The sequence below is a fragment of the Ixodes scapularis genome, unplaced genomic scaffold (genome assembly GCF_016920785.2).
Source record: "Ixodes scapularis isolate PalLabHiFi unplaced genomic scaffold, ASM1692078v2 PGA_scaffold6__148_contigs__length_123643588, whole genome shotgun sequence".
Lineage (NCBI taxonomy): Eukaryota > Metazoa > Arthropoda > Arachnida > Ixodida > Ixodidae > Ixodes > Ixodes scapularis.
In genome coordinates, this window is record NW_024609881.1 from 57,241,924 (window position 1) to 57,267,651 (window position 25,728).

Consider the following 25,728-nt stretch of genomic DNA (forward strand, 5'->3'; position numbering starts at 1 on the left):
AGTGCTCGTCCCATCCTTTCCCAAAGACTGCCATGTCTGTTGCCTGAAATGGTCCTAAACTCTGGCATTTCTTTTAGTTTCTTTTTGATCTTGTACTTGTGTGGTACCGACTATCGCAAAACCAGAAATCCTGCACACCTGGTTTAGGTGTACCTACTTCCTTTTTGTGCAGGACAAGCGACAGTATTCACACACTTCGAGCTCTTCCAGACTCTCGAGATCCCATCGCGACGCATCCTAACAAGTCCTGTGACATTCACGGCTGGGTAAGCACAGAGCTAAATTTTGCTTCATATCAGCACCGAAGAGAGGGACTTGGCAGGAATCTACTGCTACGAGCTCGAAATTGTTTCACCACTGACAGTGCAACCTCGTTGACTATTGGAAGTTTGTGGGTGCACAGCATTGCGTGGCCACTGAAGCACTGCATGCCCAAACCGCCAAGCATGATTGATACCCAGTGTTGCTTTGTATTTGTGTACTGCAAGCAGTCGTCATTCAAACATCATTCGCTTCTTGCTTTTTTACTCTTTTGAGGCAGCACAAGATTCAAATTACTACTGTTTAGTCTGCCGTGGATGACAATCCACCAGAGAAGTACCAAAAAATGTCTTTTGTAAAAACGGTAAAAACTACTAGCAACAGCTTCCTGGAAAGTCTTGTTCTATACATGGTACACTGGCGATGTATGCAAAGTACCTTTGCAAAAACAAATTTTTTGTATCTGTGTCAAAAATTGATGCTCTGCAAGAAAAATTCGTTGGCACTGTGGACCCTTCTTTGAACACTCCCTACTCTGATTTTTTGTGCAATAAACAAATATTGAACTACCAATGGGGTGGATTTCAGTCCTCGACTTTCTTCTTTCTAGGTTGCCATGGACTTCAGTTGCTGCCGATGTTGCGGTGTTCTGGACGGCAAGGCCAACTCACTGTCACCACGGCGGTGGTGACTGCTGCAAAGAGTTTTCTTCGGAGATCCTGAATGTCGCCGCCGACGGGACGTTGCACAGGAACAGACTCGTGCTGCACAGGCGCTACTTCCCCTTCGCGGCAGATACTCCAGAAGGGTTCGGAGGACCTGGTTTTGTCGCCTGGACAAACAGTACCTCGAGCAGAAAAGGGTGGGTTCGGTCCCAGTTTCTCACCCTTGGCACGTGCCCATTCTTGTAGTGCAAGGATTGTGTAAGAGGCAGCATTGATGGGAGATTATTTTTTCCTCTTACTCTTAAAGAAAAGTTTACTTTGACAGCCTGTTTCTGCGGAGGACTTTTCCACCTTCTGAGACTGCAAAGTGAGTCGCACTAGACTGGTTCAGGCATTTGCATTCGAGTACAACCCACATCATAACCACTCTTGACAAGGCTATTGCTATGCGGAGCACAAGTTCATCTGCTTGTTGCGCAGCAATCGCGGAGATGTTAAAACGCTGTTCAGACTGGCTCTAATCGGAAGGATGGTGGGCAGACCTCGAGGCAGCTAGCATTGAGGTCTACCCGCTATCCTTCAAAGCCAATCGGAACTCGGCATTCGGACGTCACCGCAACCCCTGTGCAAGAAGCGGACGGACTTGAGCTCCGCATTGCATCGGACATCTGCGCAATGCGTAGAGTGGAAAGCCAGGAGTTGCAATGCAGTCTGCTACATACCAAAGCACAGATGTCCGCACCATGAACTAGCCTCAAGGCAATGTTTCACCGTGCTAGGTTGGCTCCAAATTCTGGAGGGGTTCTCTGGTGACATACTAGCTTTTTTCAATTCACCTGCACCTTTGGTGAAGACAACTGTCAGGCGGTGTGTATCTCCGGTCGTATCTCAATGCACATGCCGGAAGTGCACCGCCCTACAATTTTCTGCATTGGTGCAGGAGGTGCAGGTGAATCAAATGAAGTTACTGACAAGACTCGTGCACACCACCACAACCCACATGGTGGCGTCTTCCGAACCTGCTTCCTCCGCCAGATTTCACGCTGGTACCATTTTTCTTTCGCCTAGGTGCGACCATCCCGGAACGGAAGAGTTTGTGGTCGGCTCCCTCGACGGAGCCCGCCCGCTTTCCCTGGAACAGAACGTCAAAGTTGGTTTCCGCTCGCTGGCCTCCCCCTTTGTGAGCGACATCAAAGTCTTCCAGGCCCTTGGCGACACCTACATGGCGGTGGCCCACTCCTTCAGCAAGTACAGCTTTCACGGCACCAAAGGTGATGAACCCTTGACGCTGCTCCGACAGCAACTCAATGCTGGTTCACACATTTGCTTTTGACTGCGATCACACAAACCACACAAACCGAAATATGGCTCCGGACCAGGCGCATGGAGAATCCAATCCTTTTGGTTCATCTATGGACGGACATTGTACCGGCATATATTCATGTAATAGCTACTGCATGATGCACGTTAACTGCCGCAAGTTAGAAGTCGTGCTACACTGTTCAAATGGACCCTTTTTGGAGCTGCAGATGGTCCTGTACGTTCTGCAAAACGTCTATTACCCCTTCTGCAGGGAAGTTGCAGGTTCATGAAATGTAAAAAAATGCTCACGAGATGTGAGCACTGTAGAACCTTCCACCTTCCGGAAAACTGGCATGTAAAGTTAGAGCAAGGACGAAGCTACCGGCGCAATTGTGTCGCCTTAAAGGGCAACTCTGCTTCTTTTCCAGTAGTGCAAAACTATACAGTTCTCTTCGTTATCATCTGCAAAACCACCATGGCAAATATTACGTCGGAATTCCGCCTAGAAGTTCATTAAAATCGCTGTCAAAGTTTTACAAGCACGAATCCGCTGGTTTTGGATGAGACGTGCGGGCCAGACAACACTGCCCGGTTGCATTTCCGCTTCCTCCAAATTCCTTCTCCCGGCACGTCCGCGACGTCATCAAACATGTACAGCTTCTTTTTTTTTTTATTTTTCGATTTTGTTTTTTGTTTTTTTTTCCGGGGAGAGCACGGGTGGCGCCAGCGCCGTGAAAGACGTGAGTGACGCGCTCGGCCGGCCCGGCGCTCGACTATTGATACTACTGATAAGCCGATCGCCTCGTTGAGCGCGGCTTGTGTTACATCGCATACTTTTGAACACCAAATAAAAGGAGGAGAGGGAAGCTGCTTTTGTAAGAATTTTGAGTGACAGCTTAATCTTCTATAATCTTCTGGGAGGAGAATAGCGACGCCTGTGCTAATCCAGGAGGCACAAAGGAGGATCCTGATAAGAGGGGAGCTCCTTCTTCCCCTTGTATATCACGTAGGTGTACATGCTTAGTGATGCCGAATATACAATGTTGTCCGGCTTTGCCACAGTTTCGGTTTCAGTTTGTGATTATGGCTAGAGTAAAATTACACGAAAAATATTTTATTTTTCGCGAAACAAAAGATTGGGGATTGTTTTTGAGTGCTTCAAAACTTCAAAAAGCAAAATCGGCCACTACCTCAAAATTTTTTAAATTAAGCGGAGTTGCCCTTTAAGTGGCGCTTTCACCGCACAAGCTAGTGCGCTCTGCAAACCTACTCAAAGCTTTTGTACTGCTGCTTCGCTTGCACTTATGGTGAAACATGGTGCAGGATGTCCTATTGACAACTCCCGATCGTCAAAGGGTGTGGGTCGCCGAACGGGGTTTCTTTACAATTGTCTTTGTTTTCGTGCCACTCACAGCGCCAGGTGGTCGTGTGGACGTCTTGCGCCACCTGTCCGAGCAGAACCGGTGGACCCTGGTGCAGAGCATAAACGGCACCGCAGCAGTGTCTATCGACGTGGTCGAACACCGTGGCACAGTGTTGCTCTCGATCGCCAACTGCATGAGGCTTGGCCTGATGCCCGTCCCATCTGTGGTCTACCGCTTCGACAAGGACACACACATCGTAAGCATTTGTATATTTCCAAACAATCCCGAATGCAGAAACGTGCTGGAAAAACAAAGGGCCACTCCAGTAAAATAAAGACTTAATATGCAATTGAAATTCCCATAATTGTGGGCATTAGATCCAGCACTAAGAGTGCAGTGCCACTATGGTTCGTTGGGCAGAACAACTGATAGCTCTTGCAGCTATCAAGTTATCCCTTTAAAATGCTTCCCTTATTTAAGCCGTAAAGGTGCGGCGGCTTGCGATGTTCGAATGTTAATTCTTGAGCTACCGTGAAGTTGCAGGAGATGCCCAACCCCTGAAAGATAGGCCACCCCTATTTTTGGCTTGATTTGCTATTTTGTTTTAAACACCAAAAGATAGCCCACTCCTAGTAATAGTAGTGTTGATCAATGATGGCCTCGGCGTAAGTGCGGCTAGTTATAGCTATGGTGGGATATAGGCTAATGTTGCTGATGGGGAAAATACATTTATTTTTGCTTTGTTGCCCCTCGCCATAACGATTGTACACCGGACGTTAGCCCACTACATTTATTCAGCCGATTTACTCTTGATGTTCGGCAAGCTATCGGAATTTTACGGTATAGCACATTCTCCATTCAAGAGGTGTGGTGGAAAACTTGTATACTCAAGACAACTGTCCATCAGCCAATGGCACCTTTAACTCCTTACCTGTTTTTTTATTTCTGTCAGTTTTTGACTTTAAACTCCTTTCCTCTTTTATTGCACGTGTGACTTGGGTTGTAAGTGTCTCCACCACTGCTCTTGTCTTTTTAGAAACATGCACAGTAAACAATTTCCTGCAGATGTGCTGCCATCTCTTAGCAGTGCTGTGAAGTAAGCTCTAAACGAACCTGGGTCGTCCTAAACAGCCAAGGGGTGAGCGAGAATGCACGGCAAAGGACCCTAGTGTTCGTACAATATGAAACCCCCAATACAAACTACAACTGCCCACAGACAACACTGATGCAAGCAAAGAACCAAGAATGAGAGTGAAATAAGACTAACAAAACAAGCCCAACATTTTGGGTTTGTATAAATCAAAACATAGACTTAATGTTATTGCAGGTAGTAATTTGCACGATTGAAATTTTCTGATGGTAGAGTGCTCCATTTTGGCGTTCGCCGGAAAAAGTGCCTAAAATTGTTGATTCTGTGGCTGCACCGAGCAAAGTGCCAACTTCCCTCCCCTCCCAGTTTATGGCCGTAGCAGAGCTGCCGACGTCTCTTCCATCGTCCACCCTCTTTGTGGGTGCCGGTGCGGGCTTGGCGGTGGTGTTTGCCAACGAGAAGGCAGGGCTGCAGGGCCGCCACGGCTGGGTGGACGCCTACACGGAGCCCGTGGGCGTCTACGTCTGGGTGCAGGGACACTTCCAGCTGCTCCAGAACATCCCTTTGCCAGGAGTGAACTGCCTCGAGCGGTTTCACTTTGCCGGCAAGTTTGCTTCCTTCGATTCACTAGGGTCGCTTTTACGAGAACGGCTGTCACTGGTGAGGTTTTGCAGTGGGTCCCATGTGTTTTGTGTGCGTCTGTATGCAGCAGTCTGCCAAATTTAGTGGGTCAATTTCTCCGCTGAATTGGGCAGGTTAGCCACCCTGGCGGTGGCTCCGAGGTAAAGCACTGGCCTACGGATCCCCCGGTGGCGGTTTCGAATCCTGGCCGTGGCGATCGCAGTCTCGTGGAGGCTTATTGCTGAGAAAGTGTCACGTAACCGAGATTAATATTCTTATTCTTGTTATTTCGGTTGCACGTCGAAAGATTGTCAGGTGGTCAAAATGATTCCCTGGTCCTCTGCTGGAACATGCCAGATTCGCTTAGTTTGTTTGGCACCGAAGAACACCGAATTCGGTTTCGAAATTTAGCAGGGAATCAATCGGTCTCGCGTGCCTTCACTATTTCTCCGCCAGGTTTACCGGGCCCCTTTCTCCGTTTTGACAAATTTTGTCGTGTGATGTCGCAGTACCACGTGATGCCGTGGCCTCTCGCGACGTCGCATACCGTGTGACCACCGTCCGCTTAATTCGAACACTGCGGCATAACTGTGGGCAGCAGTGCGCAGAATCTCGGCCGTTGCCGCAGTTCATTTTGCAAAATGTGACAAGTCATAATTTTTTTTTCTAAAATTGTGGCCCTTCTGGCAGCATTCTCGGTTTGTCCACTTTTTAACACTGCATTTTGAGAGATGGGATCATTCCCGAGGACAACACGGATTTCAAAGGAAAATCTGTGCAAAAGAACAATCGAGGACTAGCAATGGCTTCCCCCCTTTCAAGATTGAGACGTTTTAAAGACAGAATTTTCAAAACCGATTTGTTTTTTTTTCTCTGTCCCAGGTGAAGCTTTCCTAGTCCTTGGCAGCAGACATGCCAAGACTCTGGCGGTCTACCAGTGGCGGGGTTACAGCAAGTTCGAAGCGGTACAAAGCATTGCAGCTTCTCCCGTGGCCCTCCAGACGTACTGGTCCCGTACCGGTCATCTCTTCCTCGCGATTGGCTCCGAATGCGGCAAGACCACCGTCCTCCGCGCTGTCCAACAAGGACAGTGTCTAGCACCGATGCAACGTGGGGACTCTCACTTGGAGAGCATGCTGCGAAGGATTGCTTGAACGTCTCTCCAAACCGAACATTTGGTTGTGAATACTTTTTTACATGTTGACTATTGTTTTTACTACCTGTTATACAGACGTGTTCGGCCCTAGTCCTCACAGTCAACCTACAAGAATGTTATTTATTATGTATACACGACTGCAAGAGTTGGTGGCGTGCCCTTTGACAGGGGCTGTGCCTTCCGCCGATGCAACGCAGCATTGCTAGCTTGGGAGACCACGCTGTGGAGTATACCCTGAATGTCTCTTTTGACCCCTAACACTCGGTTGTGAACAATTTTTACACATGTTGATACTGAGATTTTTTACATGTTGACAGCCGTTTTTTACTACCCATTGTACCGACACACTCGGCTGTAACCCTGAAAGTAAAACTGCAGGAACGGCGACATTGTTTCCTGTATGTACAGGACTGCAATAAAGACTGCCCCACTGTTAGCCAGTTTCTGACAAGTGATGACCTTCGTCTAAATGTCGTGGTTCTAAGTAATTTATGGGCGTTTGAAAGCTGTCAGAGTGCAGGCTTTTCAACTACTGGCATTTGTGTCTGCACGACACAAAACAAACTATTGAATGCATGGATGCCTTCCTTGTTCTTCAAGCAACAACAAATGCATGCTGTACTTCGCTGAATGTGAGGTCTGTAATGGACCATTTGCCACACAGCTGTCGGTATTGTGGGGTTATGACACCGATATAACTAGGCTCCTCAAATTGAGGCCCAATAATTTTACAGTTACAATGCATAATTTTGTACACAACTACGGTCTCGTTTGATTTCACCTAGAATACACCGCAGAGCTTGGGAGCCACAGGAACAAACTACGGTCTCGTTTGATTTCACCTAGAATACACCGCAGAGCTTGGGAGCCACAGGAACACTGGCCATGGCCCGTGGCAATGTTGCTTGTGTGCTAACAGGCTTTTAGTTCTGCAAGCCACAAACCCATGTTCGCTTGCATGCTCCTCAAACGTGACTCCGCGAGAAGGCCTAGTTTTGGCACTACTACTACACGTGCTGTTCAACCCTCAGATTGTTGCCTTACCAGGCAAAGCATCCCAGGTGATCCGTTGCGACCTATTCTTTTTTTTTTTGAGCAACTCGATGGCACAATGTTTGGAGAACTGAGCATTAAGTCTTGGGAGCACTGTTCATAACTATCCCAGGCACCCAAAGTAGCGTCGGACCATTTTCTTATTTATGGCGTCTTCGATCAACTCTCACCAGAATCTCCCTGAAACCTGGACAGTGCACAGCACTCCTGGGTCATGCAGCACGAAGTCGGTGCAATATTGAAGACTAACTGCGCCACGGCGAGCTCCACCATGCGTCGCCTCGCATTGTTTTTTTCTTGCGTAGGTCCGCGCGATGCCAGTTTACTGTCAATTTCTCCTGTTTTTTTACTTGCAGATTTAGCCGTATCGCACGAATGAACATAGTGGACGTGATTGTCGATAGGGTCACGAAGCGGGTGACAATTCCACAGCTATATGCTGCTCATCATTGTTGGTTCAAGAAAGAGAACTACCACAACGGCCGTACTTCGGTGTCATTGAAACACCTCGCAACACTTTCCACCAAGTTCATACCTTTCGAGCGCTCCTTGCCATCGCAGCAATCGACAGTAACCGTGGCGATGGTAAGAAGATCATCGTCTCTCTCTCGGAAGGGCCGAGGAATTAATCGAGTGTAGCTGCGAGGCGTGTTCGTCTTCGCAAGGTCGCCACCTCGATAGACTGCGCCTCTGCTATTCCTGCCATCTCCTAGATTCCTGCTCCTGGTCGCAATGCCTGATGGGACTGCACCTTGGCGCACCGTCGATTTTCTTGGTGCGCGTTGGGGCAACGAAAAGCTGCACCGGGAGAGTGCGCTCCGTTCATCGAGGACGTCCGGTGTGCACCACTGCACTTGGTCGAAGACGATGGGGTGAACCTCGCTGCCCCGGTGTGAATCGAGGATGCTATTAGTATGGCTTTTAAGCTGTTCGTCGCAAGTATGGACTACGAACTTGTTGCTCACAGGTGCTCAAACCACTGCTCCAATTTTTTGACTATGATGCAGTTGGTGTAAAAATGATGCCAGAATATCTTAGATTTTTCGTGCATGCGGGTTGTGGTCCTCCAATTTTCACCGCTAGTTTGTGCGGCACTGCGACGCACTGCACTACACTAACAGGTTTTGACTTCTCAGCCAAGAAAGGAAACTGGACAAACTGTCAATTGCATGTTCGTGCCAACAATGTGTCAGTATGAAGCTGACATTCATCATTCAAAACCTCTCCTTCAGTCTGCATTGCAAAATGGTTCTCGCAATTTATTACAGCTTTGTACAAAAGAAAGGACAGAAAAACTATTTACAGGTGTGCCCACATCCTAGCCCCAAGCGTGCGTCTTGGCGTAGTGGAGGGTCAGCTTGCCGTTTGCCCCAAAACACTGGAAAGTGCAGTTTCCGTTTAACCAACTTACTTTCAAGGTACTTCCAACGACATCTAAGGCACTTCTATTGGCTCACCTCGTACAGGTTGCTGACCTCTTGGTCCAGAGATGGTGCAAAGGCTTGGTTGATGTAAAGGAACTGCGGATCAAAGGGAAGTGCCACGCGAAATAAGATTTTCCACGCCCTACTAAAACACTGCAGCTTAGCCAGCGGTTTGTGAGCGACGAATTGATGCCCTATCCATAGTCGTTGACAGGTGAAGCGAAAGCTCCTCCCCCCCCTTTCCACTTGGGCAGAGTGAATGCTGGAGAGGTCGCCTCCTCTCGAGCCTGTGCTCTACTAAAGTGGGAAGAGGTGGGAGGAGCTTCCCCTGAACTCTTAACAACTATGGACAGTTAGACTGATTGCATTCGGAGCAACTGAAATGAGTGACAACAGTCACCGGAGCAACTGTTTGCCATAATCCATGTGGGAAGGAGTAGCTGCGCAATGCAGTCTCGAGTCAAAAAGCTGGGTGCCCGTAGCCATGTCCCGCCACTGGACGGTTGCAGAGGGCTTGGCTGACCCTTCTACTTAAAGGGTTGTCACAATGGCCCTGTCGTTAATTTCTTTATGACTGCAGTGGATGCAACTCTGAACCGGCCTCAAAAGATCTCAGCATCCCGCTTTTATCTTTCGCCGATGCTTGAGAACAGAAAAATTATATGTACTCTTATAGTTATACACGCCAATTGCAAAACATGGGTCGTCTGCGACAGAATCCAACTATCTCGTAACAGTATAAATCGGGGAAAATCTAAAATAATCATACTCCCTCTTTAAAAAAAAAAAGAAAGAAAAACATTTTGCAGGAATAAGGTGTTCAAGGTGGTCCAAAACCCAATGTTGCCCGATTGTAAAATTTGAAAGCGACTTCCTCAAAGTTCCGACAAAAATAAAAGGCATTTTGGGGAGTCTCCACGTGTAGAGTGTTATGAACTGAGAAGCTAGCGGTAAAATGGGCCGAAAAAAGCTGGTGCCTAGCTGTACCAGGCTCGTGCTTTCGCAAAAGGTGAGTTTTTGTGGTGAACTTAAGCGTGTGGAATTCCAGCCCCAAAAAAAATTGAAACAATGTTTATGACATTCGTGGCACCGCCTCCCAATGGGTGCAGCAAGCGCTCGGTCGAAAATTACTTTGCTTTCATATGTAACATTGATTTTACACTGCAGTGCAAGAAATCTATGGTGGTCCGCGAGCTGAACGACGAAAGGGGGGTCCTTTTCATTGTTGAGCATGCGGTCCACCATAAATTTCTTGCACTGCAGCGTAAAATCGGTGTTGTATATGAAAGCAAAAGCAATTTTTCGAAGGTAAAAACTTCCTTCTAGTCAGCGCATAGGAATTATACGGCGGAAGCATAAAATAAATTACTGGAAACAATGTTTGTTTCTATGCTGACTACGAGAACCAAGCAGCGATAGCAGACGACAGAGTCGAAACTACCTCCTCTCCCGAGCTACGCGGCGTCGATTTCGATGGAGTCGCCAATAGTTCGCTGGAGTCGTGAATACATGCTGAGCACCCGACGTCACCCCGTCGACTCCCCAGCCACCACTAGAGACGAGGGGAAGGAGGAACCACCCTCCTTCCCCTCGTCCCAGACGTGCCGAAACGTCACTATTATTCCTCTATAAGATTAGCCCGTCAGTCAAAATTCGTACAAAAGCAGCTTTCCCCTCATTCTCTTCCGTGGTGGTGCGAAATTGATGATGCGACGTCAGTGCAAAGCATGTCCTAAGGCGGAGCTTGCTCCGTGGGCGGGGCTTGGGCCATCGGCGTGCTGTGAGCGCTTGGCGGTTCCGTCGAGGCCTGGTGCGAGCTCGGGCCTGATATTATATTAAAGTTTCCCAGACCAGAGCGAGGGGTGGTCGCGCGAAGCGAGACCTGTCATGCAGCCTAGCTTGCCGACCGTTTCCTGTTTGTAAGTCTAGCTAATTTTTCAACAGTGGAATGCACACTTATCTACGATGATTGTGCATTCCTCCATTGAAGAAGTGCAACTAAAAAGTACAAAAATAACCGATACAAAAAAGACTGATAACAGTACCCTACCAGGGATTCCGACTGTTCAAGCTTGAGGTATTTCCTGATGAAATCAGCGATGTCCATCACCTTCATGGACGCGGAGACGGCCCATTTTCTCTTCTGCATGATCGGCGCGTCTCCAGTAGCCTTTAGTAGCACGTCGACTGCAATGCGAAATCGTACAGTTATTTAATATTTGATAATGCGCTTTCAAACTCGCACGCGATACAACCACCGCTTTGGAGGAAATCTATCTCACTTTTCTTCCTTTCTGCGTTTGCCTGATGGCCTCCAAAGGATTCCGGTGGACCCTTGTGTTGGTCCGGTTTGGAGTGAGAAGAGTTGTCCGAATTTTCCTCTGCGGTGTCATCCGTTTTCTCGTTGTCGGCAGTGGTAGCAGTAGCAAGATCGGAGTCCGCTTCCGACATCTTTGACAGGATACAACTTGGATTGGATAATGGATTCGACCAATGTTACGCTGATCAAAAGAAAAACAAAATGTTCTAGATAACGGGTTGGTGATGAAATTTGCGTCTCTAAGGCGCCTAAAATGTTCCAAACGCGTTTTTTTTTGTGTTTTTTTTGTTCAGCAGATAAAGCAACAGCGGATCCTGAAGGGAGGTTTATCTTGGGCGTTTTGGCTAACGTCGGTCTTGACTTGGGCGTATTCACTAGGGGTGTCGCGAACCGGCCGCGGTTCGAGTTCGACCAGGTTCGACTTTTTCGAACTTTTAGTGGAAAGTTCGACGAACCTTGTATTGAGGTTCGACTCGTGTGCGCATGCGCGTCAGGCTGGCTCGTTGGCTTCGGATTGGATGGTAATGGCTAAGAGATGAATTAAGTGCAGCGCTGATTGGCTATTTCAGTTAATACAGTACTAAAAATTAAGTTATTAACTTCTTCAGTGATTGGATTTAGTTTCTTTTAATTGCAGCCGTTCACAAAATAAAATAACCCTTTGCATTAAAAAAAAAATTCTCCAAACCTAGACATGCTTGTATCAAGGGCTGGCCACACTGTCCACAAAGTCGAACCGGTCGAATCTGGCGAAAAGTTCGAAGGTTCGTCGAACCGGTTCGACCCAGTCGAACCCCGAAAGTTCGACCAAAAAATCTGGGTCGACAAAAGTTCGCGACACCCCTAGTATTCACCCATGGAGTTATTATAATGTACGCTAGAGGTTCAACTGGCGCTAGTGTCTATGCGACTTCCGTGACGCAAATTGAAGCAGACAGCAACCAGTCTACTTTTGCGGTGCTCCTGTGCATTCCCATGGGAAAACGCGCGTGCATTTCGTCTCTTCGCAGGAAAATAACATGGAACACTTTGGTTATTTCGGTCGTACCGAATAGTATGTGTTTTAATTAACATTGTAAAAGTGTAATTGGTTTAGTTAGGGCATTTTTCTTCATCAGTGAGCGATGTTTAACTTCGCTGCATTTCGGTCCCAAACGTGTGTTCCGCAGCAGGTGTGTAAAAACAAGCGACGATTCAAAGCAAAATTACGATCGAAACGAATATAGAGTGTGTTCAAGGCTTGCCAGCATTCCGGTGACGCTTGTATATTGATAATATGCCAGTCCTGTCACCATATGAAAATGATCCCATCGTGCATGAGCGGATAAAAACCTTCAACGTAGAGAATAAAGTGGATATGAAAGGTGTCTCTTCGTATTGTTTTCTCTGCCGGGCAGCTTTTATCGTGTACTTGTTCTCAAAGATGTCTAGCGCGCGGGTGATATTTTGAACGGAGAACACGCAGCTTCGCTCAGGACAGAAAGAATAAAGCGGTACTCACTTATTTAAAATCGGAATAGATTACGTGGCCTTCAATTTCTTTTGATCGTACATGCACTGCGAGTTACTGATCCGGTGTTGCTGCGTAGTTCTTGCCGTCGCTCTTGATTTTCCAGATGTCCTTCGTTCGTTTAACATGTATATGCTGGAAATCGCCGACGCCGCGTTCGCGCTAACAGTGTCCGACAGTGCACATAAATACACGCACGAAGCCGTTTTAGCACCGTTTTTAGTGCGATGAATTCGAGAGAAAAACGCCGTAACTGACCAATTCTTTCGTCGGCCTGACTGAGAAATGTTCCAAACTACCTAGTACGTACGAATTATTTGGGATATTTGCTCTTATGATCGAGCGCAGGGAGAAAATGCATTCACTTTTCCCCATATAAATGCATTACCGGAAGTCAATTTTCGACTGGTTGCTGTCTGCTTCAATTTGCGTCAGCACACTAGCGCCACTTGAACCTCTAGCGTACATTATAATAACTCTATGTATTCACCACACAATGGTCACTTCCGGCCGCTTAGACAGGGAGCCGAAAAAACTTCCGGTTCGGGTTTTGTTTTCAAGCTTTTAAAGGGAAATGTAACCGTTATGCGTGTGTTTCGCCATCAAGTCGGTATTTTGTTCTGTTTTTTGCTTCCACTGGCTTGGCTATGCCAGATCTTCGCGAAATAAACGATGCAGCGAGCCGCGGCCGTCGAGAGCGAACAGTCTGTGACGCGAGCGCCAATTTCACGCTCAACACTAGGATCGCTTAATTTTGAAATAAAAGATGCACACATTCGTCTCTTCCGGACAGCGAAGATAGTTGTTCGAAGGAATAACACTTGAGTTCGTATGCAAGTAAAGATTGATTAAAATATTAATTAATTACCGCTCAGATTTTTTTTTTTTTTGACTAGATATTGCAACGAAGTTTGAAATATACCCGTCGTGTTCAGAAATAGGTGTAATATGATCCACGATATCCGTAAATGATAATCGCACGATTTGTATTGTGAGCCTTATGGCTGTATTTTTCGTTATAAATGGCCCACTCTGGCAAGCGCTCGGAGAGCAGCCAGCGGAGAGCACGTGACATTCGCCGCAATCGTGAGATTCGTGACGTATAGTTCGTCTCGGGACGAATAAAGCTGCGGCGAGGCTGACGTCAAGGGGATGTCCTAGTCGTTCCAGCCACCGAAGCGGCTGCTTTTGTACGAATTTTGAGTGTCGGGTTAATCTTCTGGGACACGCAAAAGAGATTCTCGGGGAGAGGGGAGTTCCTCCTTTAGCTCATCTCTCGTCGTGGCTGGAGGCGAGACAGTTACCGTCACTACCTGTCGAGGTTCCTAGACGGGTATTACAAACGAGGCCTTAGCGATATTGGTGTGTCACACTCACTCACTCACTCTCACTCACTCGCTCTCACTCACTCACTCACTCACAAACAAACAAACAAAAAAGTTGGTACGCCACTGGGTCCAGAAACACACACCGATCTATCTTACGTCCGGTTTTCGACATACCTTTTTCGATTTTCCGCCGAGAAAACTTTAAAAGACGGGCTTCTCTATCTTGCTCATTGAAGCATACAGAAACATCACCATCATCATCAGCATAATAATAATAATAATAATAAAGAAGCTCGGATTGTCGTGTTGTGGTACTGTTTGTGTTCGTGTGGTTCGCGTCGTCGCTTTGTTTTGCTATAACTTCGTTTCAGCCAACGTTACTAAAACACTCAGTTGGGAAACTGCCATAGAGACAGCAGTGTGGAAAGTTGAGCCAGTTGGTTCATGGTTCTTTAAATAATTAAAAGCGCCGAAAAAAACAAGGACAAAAAAGTGGAACAACACAAGGCGCCTTGTGTTGTTCCACTTCTTTGTCCTTGTTTTTTTCGGCGCTTTTAATTATTTAAAGAGCCATAGAGACTAGGGGTGTCGCGAACCGGCCGCGGTTCGAGTTCGACCAGGTTCGACTTTTTCGAACTTTTAGTGGAAAGTTCGACGAACCTTGTATCGCGGTTCGACTCGTGTGCGCATGCGCGACAGTCTGGCCAGTTGGCTTCGGATTGGATGATAATGGCTAAGAGATGAATTAAATGCAGCGCCGATTGGTTATTTCAGTTAATACAGCACAAAACAATTAAGTTATTAACTTCTTCAGTGATTAGAATTGGTTTCTTTAATTGCAACTGTTCATAAATTTAAAAATAACCCTTCGCATAAAAAAAATTCTCCAAACTTAGACATGCTTCTATAAAGGTCTGGCCACACTGTCCACAAAGTCGAACCGGTCGAAATTTGGTTAAAAGTTCGAAGGTTCGTCGAACCGGTTCGACCCAGTCGAACCCCGAAAGTTCGACCAAAAAATCTGGTTCGACAAAAGTTCGCGACACCCCTAATAGAGACTGCTCTGATAATGTGTCCCCGATCTGTCCTCGAGCACCGAGCTAATGGCGAACACAACGCCGCCATTTCTCCCGCAGCGGCCACTCGAGGAACTGCACGTGACGTCTATTTTGGTTTTGATCGGCCATTTCGGGCCGACACAGATACAGCGGAAGAGGTTACAGGGGTGCCACCCCCGTCTCCCCAGCGGACGCGCCGCGTCGTACTACCGAAGTTAAGATGCACCTAGGTCGGGACGCGCTACCTGAAAGCACCACTGAGGCATGGTTGTATAAAAACAATATTAATTGTGCCGCAAAGCCTCGCAAACTAAAGATTTTAAGAACATAACGCGTCCTTCATTTTGTATTAAACTCCAGTAAATTTCACACAAAATAGTCTTTTCGGTTTGGTTTTGCGCAAAAACATGCTTTCTAAAAGCTCAAGGTGACCACAGCACAGACACATGATAAAGAGTGGCGCTGTTGTCGTATTTAGCTCGGTCTCGGTGGACGCCAGCGGCCCAGGTTTCGACGGCGAGTTTCCTAACTGAGTGTCAAGTCAAGAAGGTAGGAGAAGCTCCTCCCACAAGTGTGATGCGCCCGTTTCAAATCTCTCCGCAGTCAAAAGAAGAGTTCACTGGAAACGCTCCTTGTTCCGCTTCAATGGATTCCAACTTGTCTCCGATCCCACTTTTTAAGAAAGCGACCTTTGTATTCATCGGAGGGGGAACCGAGCCCCCGAAAGCAGCCTTTGTATCCATCGGGGGGGAAGCTAATCCCCAAAAGTCGTATTTGTTTCCGTCGGTGGGGGAGAACTCTAATCTCCCTCTCGTGGCTTGCACAGTGCTAAGTAAAAGTCGAAAGATAAAGCAAATATGTACAGAAAGGCAAGCCCTTCCTCGCGCGTTGTCCGCGACGTCACGGAAACGGTGGGACGCTATTGGATGCGGAGGTGGCGGAGGGATATCTGATTCCCTTTGAGGGGCATTTGCCGCTACCTTCTTAACCTGTAATAAGACCTTTCCAGCGGCAGTCTCGAACGAAGCGATTTACAGCGCGCGTCCCTGGTTTCGAGAGTGTACGGCAGTGTTGCCCGACTGGGCTGAGCTGTGGAGTTTCTCGTCAGTAGGCTGTGGCAGCCTGCGTAGGCGCAATTCCGGACGCTGGTAGCGGCTGAATTGCCGCGTTTTCTTTTCTTATTTTGTGTTCTGTGGCGAGCATAATTTATAGAGGTATTTAAAAAAGCGGTGCTCTATTTTTGGGAACAAAAACAAAGAAATGAAAGCTATTTTGGTGAGTCCGTGCGCGACAGAACAAATGCAACTGGAATGTTTGTTTCATTTTATGTTCATCGTTTTACGGCACCGTACACTCAGCCGTGTCAATCTATGTAGGTCAAAATATTTGACCACACACGATATCCGAACTGCATGGATATTCCTCGCCCACAACATGAAGTTCAATGAGTCTCATCAATCGAACAATATATATTGTACGTCCCCCACGGTGCCGCGTTATCCGAACAGGATTTGAGAATGGTCTCAAATAACACAGCATATCCAATATACAGTGTCGACGATAGTCACTTCACGACAATCGGACGGAATCCGGCGTGTTTTGGGGAACATGTAAAAGAGAGCAGCTTTTTTGCACAGCTTCAAAGTAAATGAACGAACGTGTCTATTCTGTCCCCACACCCCGGACCCGACCCTATCAGCTATTTTTCGCGAAAACCCGGAACAAAGCCGGGAAGGCTTTTTGAAGATTATCTCAACGGAAATAATCCTCCAAGAACGTCGAACTGCCTGCGTCGCGTGCTGCTTGACGTTCGCTCTCTTCGTTCGTTTCCTGCGAAGGCCGAGCAGGCTACGAGCCCTGGTATTCTCTGGTTCTCACAGTGGAAGATAACATACAAAGGGTAAGCTTCCTGAACAGGCGAATAAAGTAAAAACTTCCAAGAAAAGCCGGCGAACTCCGAATGCAAAATGCAGGTGGGGAGTCACGCTGACCGGGTTTCCACAGCTCAGGCGGGTGCTAGAAATTTCTGGCTGATAGGGGTCGCTCGATTCGCAAAATGGCGGCGGCCAGAGCGCTCTTTTTGCAAAGGTCTGCAAGTTCGGTCTCGGGGCGCCGCCATCTTCCCCACTGGGGTGCGCTCTTGGGCGCGGCCATAATCCGATTACGATGCCTCAGCAAGGCTTCGTAATTGGATTATGATTCGCCCAAGCGCACCCCAGTCAAGCAAGATGGCGGCGCCCTGAAGCCGGACTTGCAAACGTGTATAGACCTTTCCAAAAAGAGCGCTCTGGCCGCCGCCATTTTGCGAATTGAGCGACCCCTATCAGCCAGAAATTTCTGGCACCCGCCTGAGCTGTGGAAACCCGGTCAGCGTGACTCCCCACCTGCATTTTGCATTCGGAGTTCGCCGGCTTTTCTTGGAAGTTTTTATTTTATTCGCGTGTTTAGGGTGCTTACCCTTTGTATGTTTTCTTCCACTGTGAGAACCAGGGAATACCAGAACTCGTAGCCCGCTCGGCCTTCGCAGGAAACGAACGAAGAGTGCGAACGTCAAGCAGCCCGCGACGCAGGCAGTTCGACGTGCTTGGAGGATTATTTCCGTCGAGATAATCTCCAAGAAGCCTTCCAGGCTGTGCTCCGGGTCTTCGCAAGAACTAGCTGATAGGGTCGGGTCCGGGGTGTGGCGACATAATAAGCACGTTCGTTCATTTGCTATGAAGCTGTGCAAAAAAGGAGCTCTCTTCTACATGTTCCCCAAAACATACCGGATTCCGTCCGATCGTCGTGAAGTGACTATCGTCGACACTGTATATTGGACATGCTGTGTTATTTGAGACCTTTCTCAAATCCTGTTCAGATAACGCAGCAACGAGGGGTACGTACAATATATTTTTTGTTCGATTGATGAGACTCATTGAATTTTATGTTGTGGGCGGGGAATATCCATGCAGTACGGATATCCTGTGTGGTCAAATATTTTGACCTTTATAGACTGACACGGTTGAGTTTACGGTGCCGTAAAACAATGAACATAAAATGAAACAAACATTCCAGTTGCATTTGTTCTGTCGCGCACGGACTCACCAAAACAGCTTTCATTTCTTTTTTGTTTTTGTTCCCAAAAATAGAGCACTGCTTTCTTAAAGACCTCAATAAATTATGCTCGCCACAGAACACAAGATAAAAAAGAAAACGCGGCAATTCAGCCGCCACCAGCGTCCGGAATTGCGCCCACGCAGGCTGCCACAGCCTACTGACGAGAAACTCCACAGCTCAGCGCAGTCGGGCAACACTCACGTACACTCTCAAAACCAGGGACACGCGCTGTAAATCGCTTCGTTCGAGACTGCCGCTGGAAAGGTCTATAGACTATTCCATTTAGCGCTCCCTGGCCGGCACCATTTTGTTCGACCGCAGCGCCCTCTCCATACATCCGGGAAGTTCAGCGGGTTCGGCGGGGTAAAACGAGAGAGAGGGCACGCCGCCGACTCCGCTAGCAGACGACAAACCGGGAGGTTGCCGTTCTCCATCTTTGGGCTGTATCGGCGGGCTCTACCGAACACCGAACTCTCGCTCGTGGCTGCCGTTGTGAAGTGGTTCGCGTTCTCAGAATAGTTATGGCTACTCCAAAATCAACCTATAGCTCTCTGTTGTTCTATTTTGCTAAATGATAAACTAGCATATCTTTTTTCCGTTACTTAAATAGCAGTTGAGTCAGCCGGCAGTACTACCCTCAACTACTGCGTGTATTGCGGCAGGAGAGCACGTTTTTATTTTTTATTTCAGACTTCCACTCATGGTCGCTAAAGGCCTACACCAGTACGAACTTTTGTATAGTAAAAAAGGTACAACAACCGGATTTTCTTTTCGCCAAAGAGACCGGCCAATCTGACACAGTTTTCCCTATTTTTGTTTTTTTATTTGCACGCAGGTAGCAGTGCAATTGGACCCTGCGAGTCTTTTTATCTGGCATAGTATTACACGATAACTGGCATACCAAAATCTGCGCATCTGCGCTTGAAAGTTCCAAAATGACGCGATTTTAAACAGAGTTTGCACGCCAGCCGGACGCTAGCTACAGCCCACTCGGCGGAGTGGACGGCTTGCGGGGGAGAGGGGGAGTGCATTTTTTTTCTCTTTTACCCTCTCTGCTATGACCCTAATGGTTTTTCAGCTTCCGTCCGAGCAGGGTTGCCAGGTGTTTGTACTCTGACCCGCCAAATTTGTACGAGATATAGCCCAAAAATAGCCAAATGTCGATCCAGAAAAGTCGCCCAAAAATAGCCAAAAGAAAAACTTACCATTCGGAACGTTTATTTTAAGAACAAAAGACACGTAATGCATTTTTATACATCAAATAGAAATATTCACACCACTAGTTCGCAGAACCAACGGCAGAGTACGGGTACATCACTGCGGTATTAAAAAGTGTCAGAAAAACATCTGAAGGAACATAGTGACATAGTCCTTCCAGCACTGCTCTTTGCCCCACAGTCCAAATTTAAGAGACAAAATGTTCTCCAGCGTTTCCATCAACATCCTGTTTCGCCGTCTTTGTAAGGGTGACCTAACTGAACACGCGTTCTACTGCAGCGTTGGACAATGGTAACCTAAGCAACATACATACCTTTCACTGTATTAATGGGATGCTTAGCATCGGGGCATGGTGACCAGAACGACGTCACGGGAAAACTATACAGATTTAAACACAAAGTATATGTGCACGCCAATCAACAGACAACCTAAAGAATGTGCAGAACAGGTGGTACTGTTGGGGCCGCAAGGAATGGCGCCGTCCCTGTTGAGATGGAGGAATAACAGCACGCGCTTGCACTTGGACAAGATTCGGGGGTAAAGTGCTTTGAGGCATTCTGGCGTGCCCAGCACGGGTCAGAAATAGCCCAATACTAGCCAAGTAGCCAACTACCACTTTTTCTCGCCAACTGCAAATAAAACTAGCCCAATTTGGCTATTTATAGCCCAACCTGTCAACTCTGCGTCCGGGCGCAGCCAAAGGTACGTGTGGCCGGAGCCAATCACACGCCGGCAATAGGTCACGCGATCTCGCCTGCACTTTTGTATCACTCCGCTGCGGCGCCGGTAGGCCGCGCCGCCCGCGCTCGACTAGTATTTCGTCTGGTATACGGGTGTATCAACGATATCGTCTTCTACAGGTTTAAAAAGTGCCCTTTCACGTTCTGAAACTTAGTCACAGGGGATGTCAGTACGTAGGCTGGCCGCTGGCATCTGACTCCGAGCTTTCCACCTGTTCGGCATAGTTTCGAGTTGTAAGCAGGGCCTAAAGTCTGGGGGGTCTTAGGGGGTCTCAGATCGCCCACTGATTTTAAAGGATGGTCTGAGACCCTCCTCCACAGCCCCAGCATTAGTGAAATATAAATATATCTTCCAGTAAATAGCTTTGTTTTCAGGGATGTAATATTTAATTGGGGATTATCAATTTGAGGGTTGCAGGTGCAGAGTAGGTAGAGTCAGCAGTGGGTTTATTTTATGTGCACCTAGTACATCTCGTCAGACCCCCCCAACCCCAACCTTCTTGTAGGGCCCCCCTCAGCTTGCGGGAGTACACGTTGCAAGGTCCCCGATGACCCGGTCGTTGATGTTTCCTTGTATTTTTTTGGATATATCAGGGCTCGAGGCGCAGTCCTTTCCACCAGGTTCTCGGCGTTCAATGTGATCGGCAGGTAAAGCGGTGCCCTGATTTCGCCGCGTATCTGAATTGTAGTGGCCCGGGCGCTTTGCTTGTTTACAACGCATTCGCGGTACGACGCGGCCGGAGTCTCCTGCAAAATTTGAAAGTAGACATTCATCACGACTTCTCGCGCCTGACGCCCAAACGTGCCTTTGCGAAAGGGCGTTTTGAACTGACTCTGTGAGGAAAGCAGCGAAGCACATGATTCGGCGATTACGAGAACGAAATCACACAGAAAAACCGAGCGCTGCAGTCGTGTTGCCAGCGCGGATATATAGGGTGTCACAAAAGAAAATTTACACGGTATTTTTTACCGCAAAAATAAACTAGGCATCGCCGAACGCTCATTCTCCGCTTAAAGGTAGCGCTAGAGGTCACAACCAGATGCCAAAGTTTCAGCCCGATCCGATAACTCAATCAAAAGTTATAAGTGATTTTTTTTTTTTTTTTTTTTTTAATTTCAATGCGAAAGTGGAGCCATTTTTGCCCGTTTTCGGTTCCTGGTGCCATAGAGCGTCATGTATTTGAAAACTCCGTCGGCCGCCATTTTCCCATTGAAATTTTCAGAAAATCAGTAACTAGGGTGTATACTTTCCGGTGTTTATTTGTGAGAAAAATCGGCGGATGTTTTTCGGTGTTTATTTATTTTAAAAGCACCGGTGTATTTCGGTGGAACGTCTCACGACTAGGCTAAAATCGGTGATTATCGGTGGAAAAAAATGCGATGAATCACAGACAGAGAGTTTCAATTTTATTCACATATTTCATACACTTCTTCTCTAGGAAGCATCTATTTTCACGCTTGGTTATTATAGTAGATGCAAGCATACTTCGAGAGGCTTCCGTCCGTCATTGCAGCACGTTCCTTGCGGTTCACAACCCGCAATTATGAAAACGCACGCTTCTGTACGAGACGGACGTTGGCAGTGTCTTCCAGGAACCACGGCAACCTCTGAATACATGGCTTGCACCGACACCACTTGACCAGACACAATGGGGAAAGGGCACGTGAGAGCCTACCCTCCGCTGCGTTGACTTTTCCACAAAAGGGGGCCATGGTAGACACAATAGGGGAAAGGCGTGTGAGAGCTTAGCTTCCAATGCGTTCACTAGACGCTTTTGACCGCCAGAAAGGAGGGCGGACTGACGCCACGTGCAAGCCATGCATAAACACTGGAAGAATGCAAAATCCACGAGATAACACGTTTGACGAAGCTCTACGGGGAAAGGGTTTCGCTAGGTCGGAAACATGCAACGACCGGTGTTTTCGGTTTTAACCAGGGCGAAAATATCCAACCACCGGTGTTTTTCGGTTTTAACCGATTTTATATTTTTGTCACCGACGGATGTTTATCGGTGTTTTTCGGTTAAAACCGGAAAATACACACCCTAGTTATAACTCAAACCTCAATGATAGATGCCTTGAAATCTGCCTACTACTTTTTTTTTCGATCAGCCAATAAGAGCTTGACCTTATGACATCATCGCACCTCCTGTGCAAGAAGCAGGCGAACTTGCACGCCGCATTGCACGGTCTTGTCTACACGAGCAGAGACATGGCGGCGACCAGTCGCTTTGCTCGCGAAAAAACCCGAAGATCGCACCCCCCCCCCGCCCTCCCCCCCCCCGCCCTCCCTTTCCGCCCCGTACTCTGCGCTCCCCCTCTCCCGAGCTCTTCGGAAAAGAAGGTACCATCGCCTCCGGAACCTCTGGATGCACCTCACACACTAAACATTATAACACCCATAATCGTGTAAAAATAGTGTAAGTTAGGAAAAACACCCTTCTTACACTTCATTTACCCGATATTTGAATATCGATGGGTGTAAAAAGGGTGTGCTGATGTTTTTCATCCCTTCCACACCCTTTTTTACGACCTCACTTATTGCGATGGCGTCTGAAAATCGTGTAAAAAGGGTGTATGGGCGAATTATACGCCCGGTATTAACACGGTGTGAAAGGGGCGTTATGGTGATGCCAGTCTAATACACCCATGATTTCATATCCGTTAATGCTTATTTCTTTGCTGAAAACTGTTGCTGATGTACGGCGGTATAAACATCCAGTATAATTAATCGCTACACGAAGTCGCGTATGGTTAGGAAATGATGGAGTATAGTTTTTTGCAACTCCGATCGAACTCACCGTCCGACACGAGGCGAAAAATTACGTGTCGCGTGTGCGTCAGTTTCATCAGTTCAACTTCGATTTAAAAAACAAAACATCTCCACTCGCAAAAGATTAACGAAGACGTGTCAATATACAACCCAAACAGCACACAGCATTGCGCCGATATAGGATCAAATATGAAAAATTGCGCCGTTAGCATTTTTGGTCCAGCCAATATCTGTGAAAAAAAAAGGATGGGTCGCGGCGACGCCATCCTGACATATCGTAGGCGATGCCGTTTTTTGGTTGAGCGTCAAGATTCCCCGCATGAATGGCCTATGCCGGCGAGGTATGGTCTATTTCTGAACCGCCTAAAATCCGACGTTAAAAAAGAAAAGAAAAATAAGACGAAGCAAAACGGAATTTGCTTACTTTTAACCAGAGAAAGACCTCCTGCGCTGAACCACTGAACAAACTATGGGCCGTGGCGCCCTCATTTCGTGTATTACAAAACTCACCTGACTGGCCCTCGCACTACTTATAGCACCTGCACTGAGATTTTATTTTTGTGTGTAGTTCTAACGAAACAATTCCGCAAGACAATCGAAAGTGCCGAATTTATGACACCCCGGCTATAGTACGCGATCCTTAGTTGACACCAAAAATATCTAGCCTCCCGACGCTTTTTTTTTCCTTTTTTTTTTTTTTTCTTTTTTCGTACGGGTGAAATTGCATCTCTTGTTTCATGCGTTCGAATTTGTTTTGTGTTATTTATTTCGTGATTTTGTGACCCCCTCTACTCGCAAACGCGTCCGATTACCCTGGCCTTAACATGTTAAGGCTTTAAAACCTTGCAAAAAAGTTCATTGGTTCAACCAAATCAGCAGGCCTAGTAGACTTTCAATAACCAAAAGGCACAGACGTTGTATTGTTTCGATTTATAAACCTTTCAAAGTAGACTAGCACGACTAGCTATTAGCTGTCATATTACTAAGACAAAGAAAGTCACCACATCGTCGATATATTATATACAATTCTTTACGAAACCAAACACTGGGGCTTGTTCACCGCACATCGCACAGGTCACCAGAGAATGTCCTTCCACTTCCGTAATACACAAAAGTGGTGACACAGAAACGGTCCGAAACACACAGAGAGTGTGTGATGGAGAGGGGTAGGAAATAAAAATAAATAAATAGGAATTAAATTGCCCAACTCCGATCTTAACGAAAATTGCGTTAAAAAAAAAAAAAAAAGTATTTAGGTTCGAGCGGTGGCAAGGTGATAGGTCCACGCCTGGTGGAGAGTCAGACAAAGAACTCGACGGCATGTAAAGGTAAAAAAAAAATAAATAATTTAATAAAGACGGGAAAACTCAGCCGCACATGGCAAGAACAAAAACCAACTCTCCGGGGCATTCCCTAAACGGGACGCAACCAAATGCGTGCGAACACGCTCTCTACATCACCGCCAGACCGCTACGCCATGACGAAATAAAACCCAACAACTGAACAGTGCTAACAAACAGTTCGTAAAAAGACATTGAAAAAAAAAAAAAACGTTCAGTAAAAACCGCACCCGATAAACAAAGTTCAGCGGGGCGAAGAAACACACACGAGTCGGTCCCACGACATTGAAGTCTGGCAGGATGACGGCGTCCACATGATGCTCGAATCTGTTCCTCCCTCATACGCACATCCACGACGGCTGTGCGGAACAGTGGCTGTACGAAAGAAAGTGAAGAATAGATTCGAGCAGGCGATGCGCGAGAAGGTAACCGAGACTATGCTTCAAGCTTCATATCGGGAGAGGAGCTTTCGAGGTAGTTTCTGCAGTTACTCAAACTTTCTCTTTCCCCTTCCCTTTTTCAAAAGAACACGTCAGCCGGCGCTAACGTTTCATCTCGGGAGAAGCCCACTCTTCACAAACGGTTATAGTTGACAAGGAGGCTGACTTCGACCCAACTTGTCTCCGGGCAGAATACAAACACAAGTATATTTACCAACACGCTCGTTTTAATGTCAGTCTCCGGGCTTTGCTGTTTCCAAAAGAGGTTACCCTTTATAAGGACAGAACGAGCGGGTTGGTGGGGATAATTAAACTTAAACACTCCCTTCTAGTTTTCTTCCTCAAGTTTAATAGATAACCCTTCGGTGCTATCGGATCTCCCCGGAGAGAGAGAGTGAGCACGGCCGTTTCAAGGTAAGGATAGGGCGCTCGAAGCTAGGGCAAACAGGTGGTATAGTTTCACGCATGCACGGATGGCTGGTTTCAAATTTCCCCACATCCCTAACGAAACCGGCCCATCTTCGTGAGTGCGTCTGCAGGATTTCTGTCCCGCGCCGTCGGTTTTAGCGCGCACGCGGCGTTGTTTTCGCTGGCAGAACAGTTGTTGACCGTCGACATTGTAAGGCTGTGGTGTCCTCATCCTTTCAGGCAACGATTCCTTTGCTTTCCCTTATGCAATACTCTGACAGACTCCTCCTGGGTGGCCGTCAGTGTTCGCCGCGTCAACGACACTATCGTACCATTTCACTCCTCGTGACACAGGATGCGCTGCTCGCTTTACTGTCACGGGCCGTCCCATCTAACACAACTAGCGCGAAAGGTCGTGGTCATCTGCTGGCTCCGAAAGGGCGGGACGTTCATGCAGGCCAATGAGGGCCCCGAATTAATAAGACGTCTGCCGACTCCTACACGTTAAAAATTTACGACACCTGCTGGTCTGTTAAGAAGTGTTGCTTTCTCTTTTTGGAA

General features: G+C 47.3%; 2 protein-coding genes and 1 pseudogene across 2 annotated transcripts in view; 2 read left to right on the top strand and 1 right to left on the bottom strand.

Annotated features, from left to right (window-relative positions):
* Nucleotides 1-6,895, top strand: part of LOC8043269 — a 37,743-nt gene extending 30,848 nt beyond the window's left edge. The window contains exons 23-28 of the mRNA XM_029989930.3: nucleotides 173-266; nucleotides 872-1,123; nucleotides 1,995-2,197; nucleotides 3,643-3,848; nucleotides 5,049-5,286; nucleotides 6,186-6,895. Coding sequence (XP_029845790.2) covers nucleotides 173-266; nucleotides 872-1,123; nucleotides 1,995-2,197; nucleotides 3,643-3,848; nucleotides 5,049-5,286; nucleotides 6,186-6,457 — 1,265 coding nt within the window. The 3' untranslated portion in view covers nucleotides 6,458-6,895. The remainder of the gene's footprint in view (nucleotides 1-172; nucleotides 267-871; nucleotides 1,124-1,994; nucleotides 2,198-3,642; nucleotides 3,849-5,048; nucleotides 5,287-6,185) is intronic.
* A 1,849-nt stretch (nucleotides 6,896-8,744) lies between these two features.
* LOC115328619 (ubiquitin-like protein ATG12) lies at nucleotides 8,745-11,400 on the bottom strand. The gene is made up of 4 exons (XM_029989929.4): nucleotides 11,219-11,400; nucleotides 10,987-11,123; nucleotides 8,970-9,032; nucleotides 8,745-8,890 (listed from the first exon to the last, which is right to left on the bottom strand). Exons 1-4 carry the CDS (start codon nucleotides 11,385-11,387, stop codon nucleotides 8,831-8,833), a joined length of 429 nt encoding a protein of 142 aa, XP_029845789.1. The 5' UTR covers nucleotides 11,388-11,400; the 3' UTR covers nucleotides 8,745-8,830.
* Nucleotides 11,401-11,416: 16 nt separating this feature from the next.
* The window catches only part of LOC121838493, a 16,472-nt pseudogene continuing 2,160 nt past the window's right edge, over nucleotides 11,417-25,728 (top strand).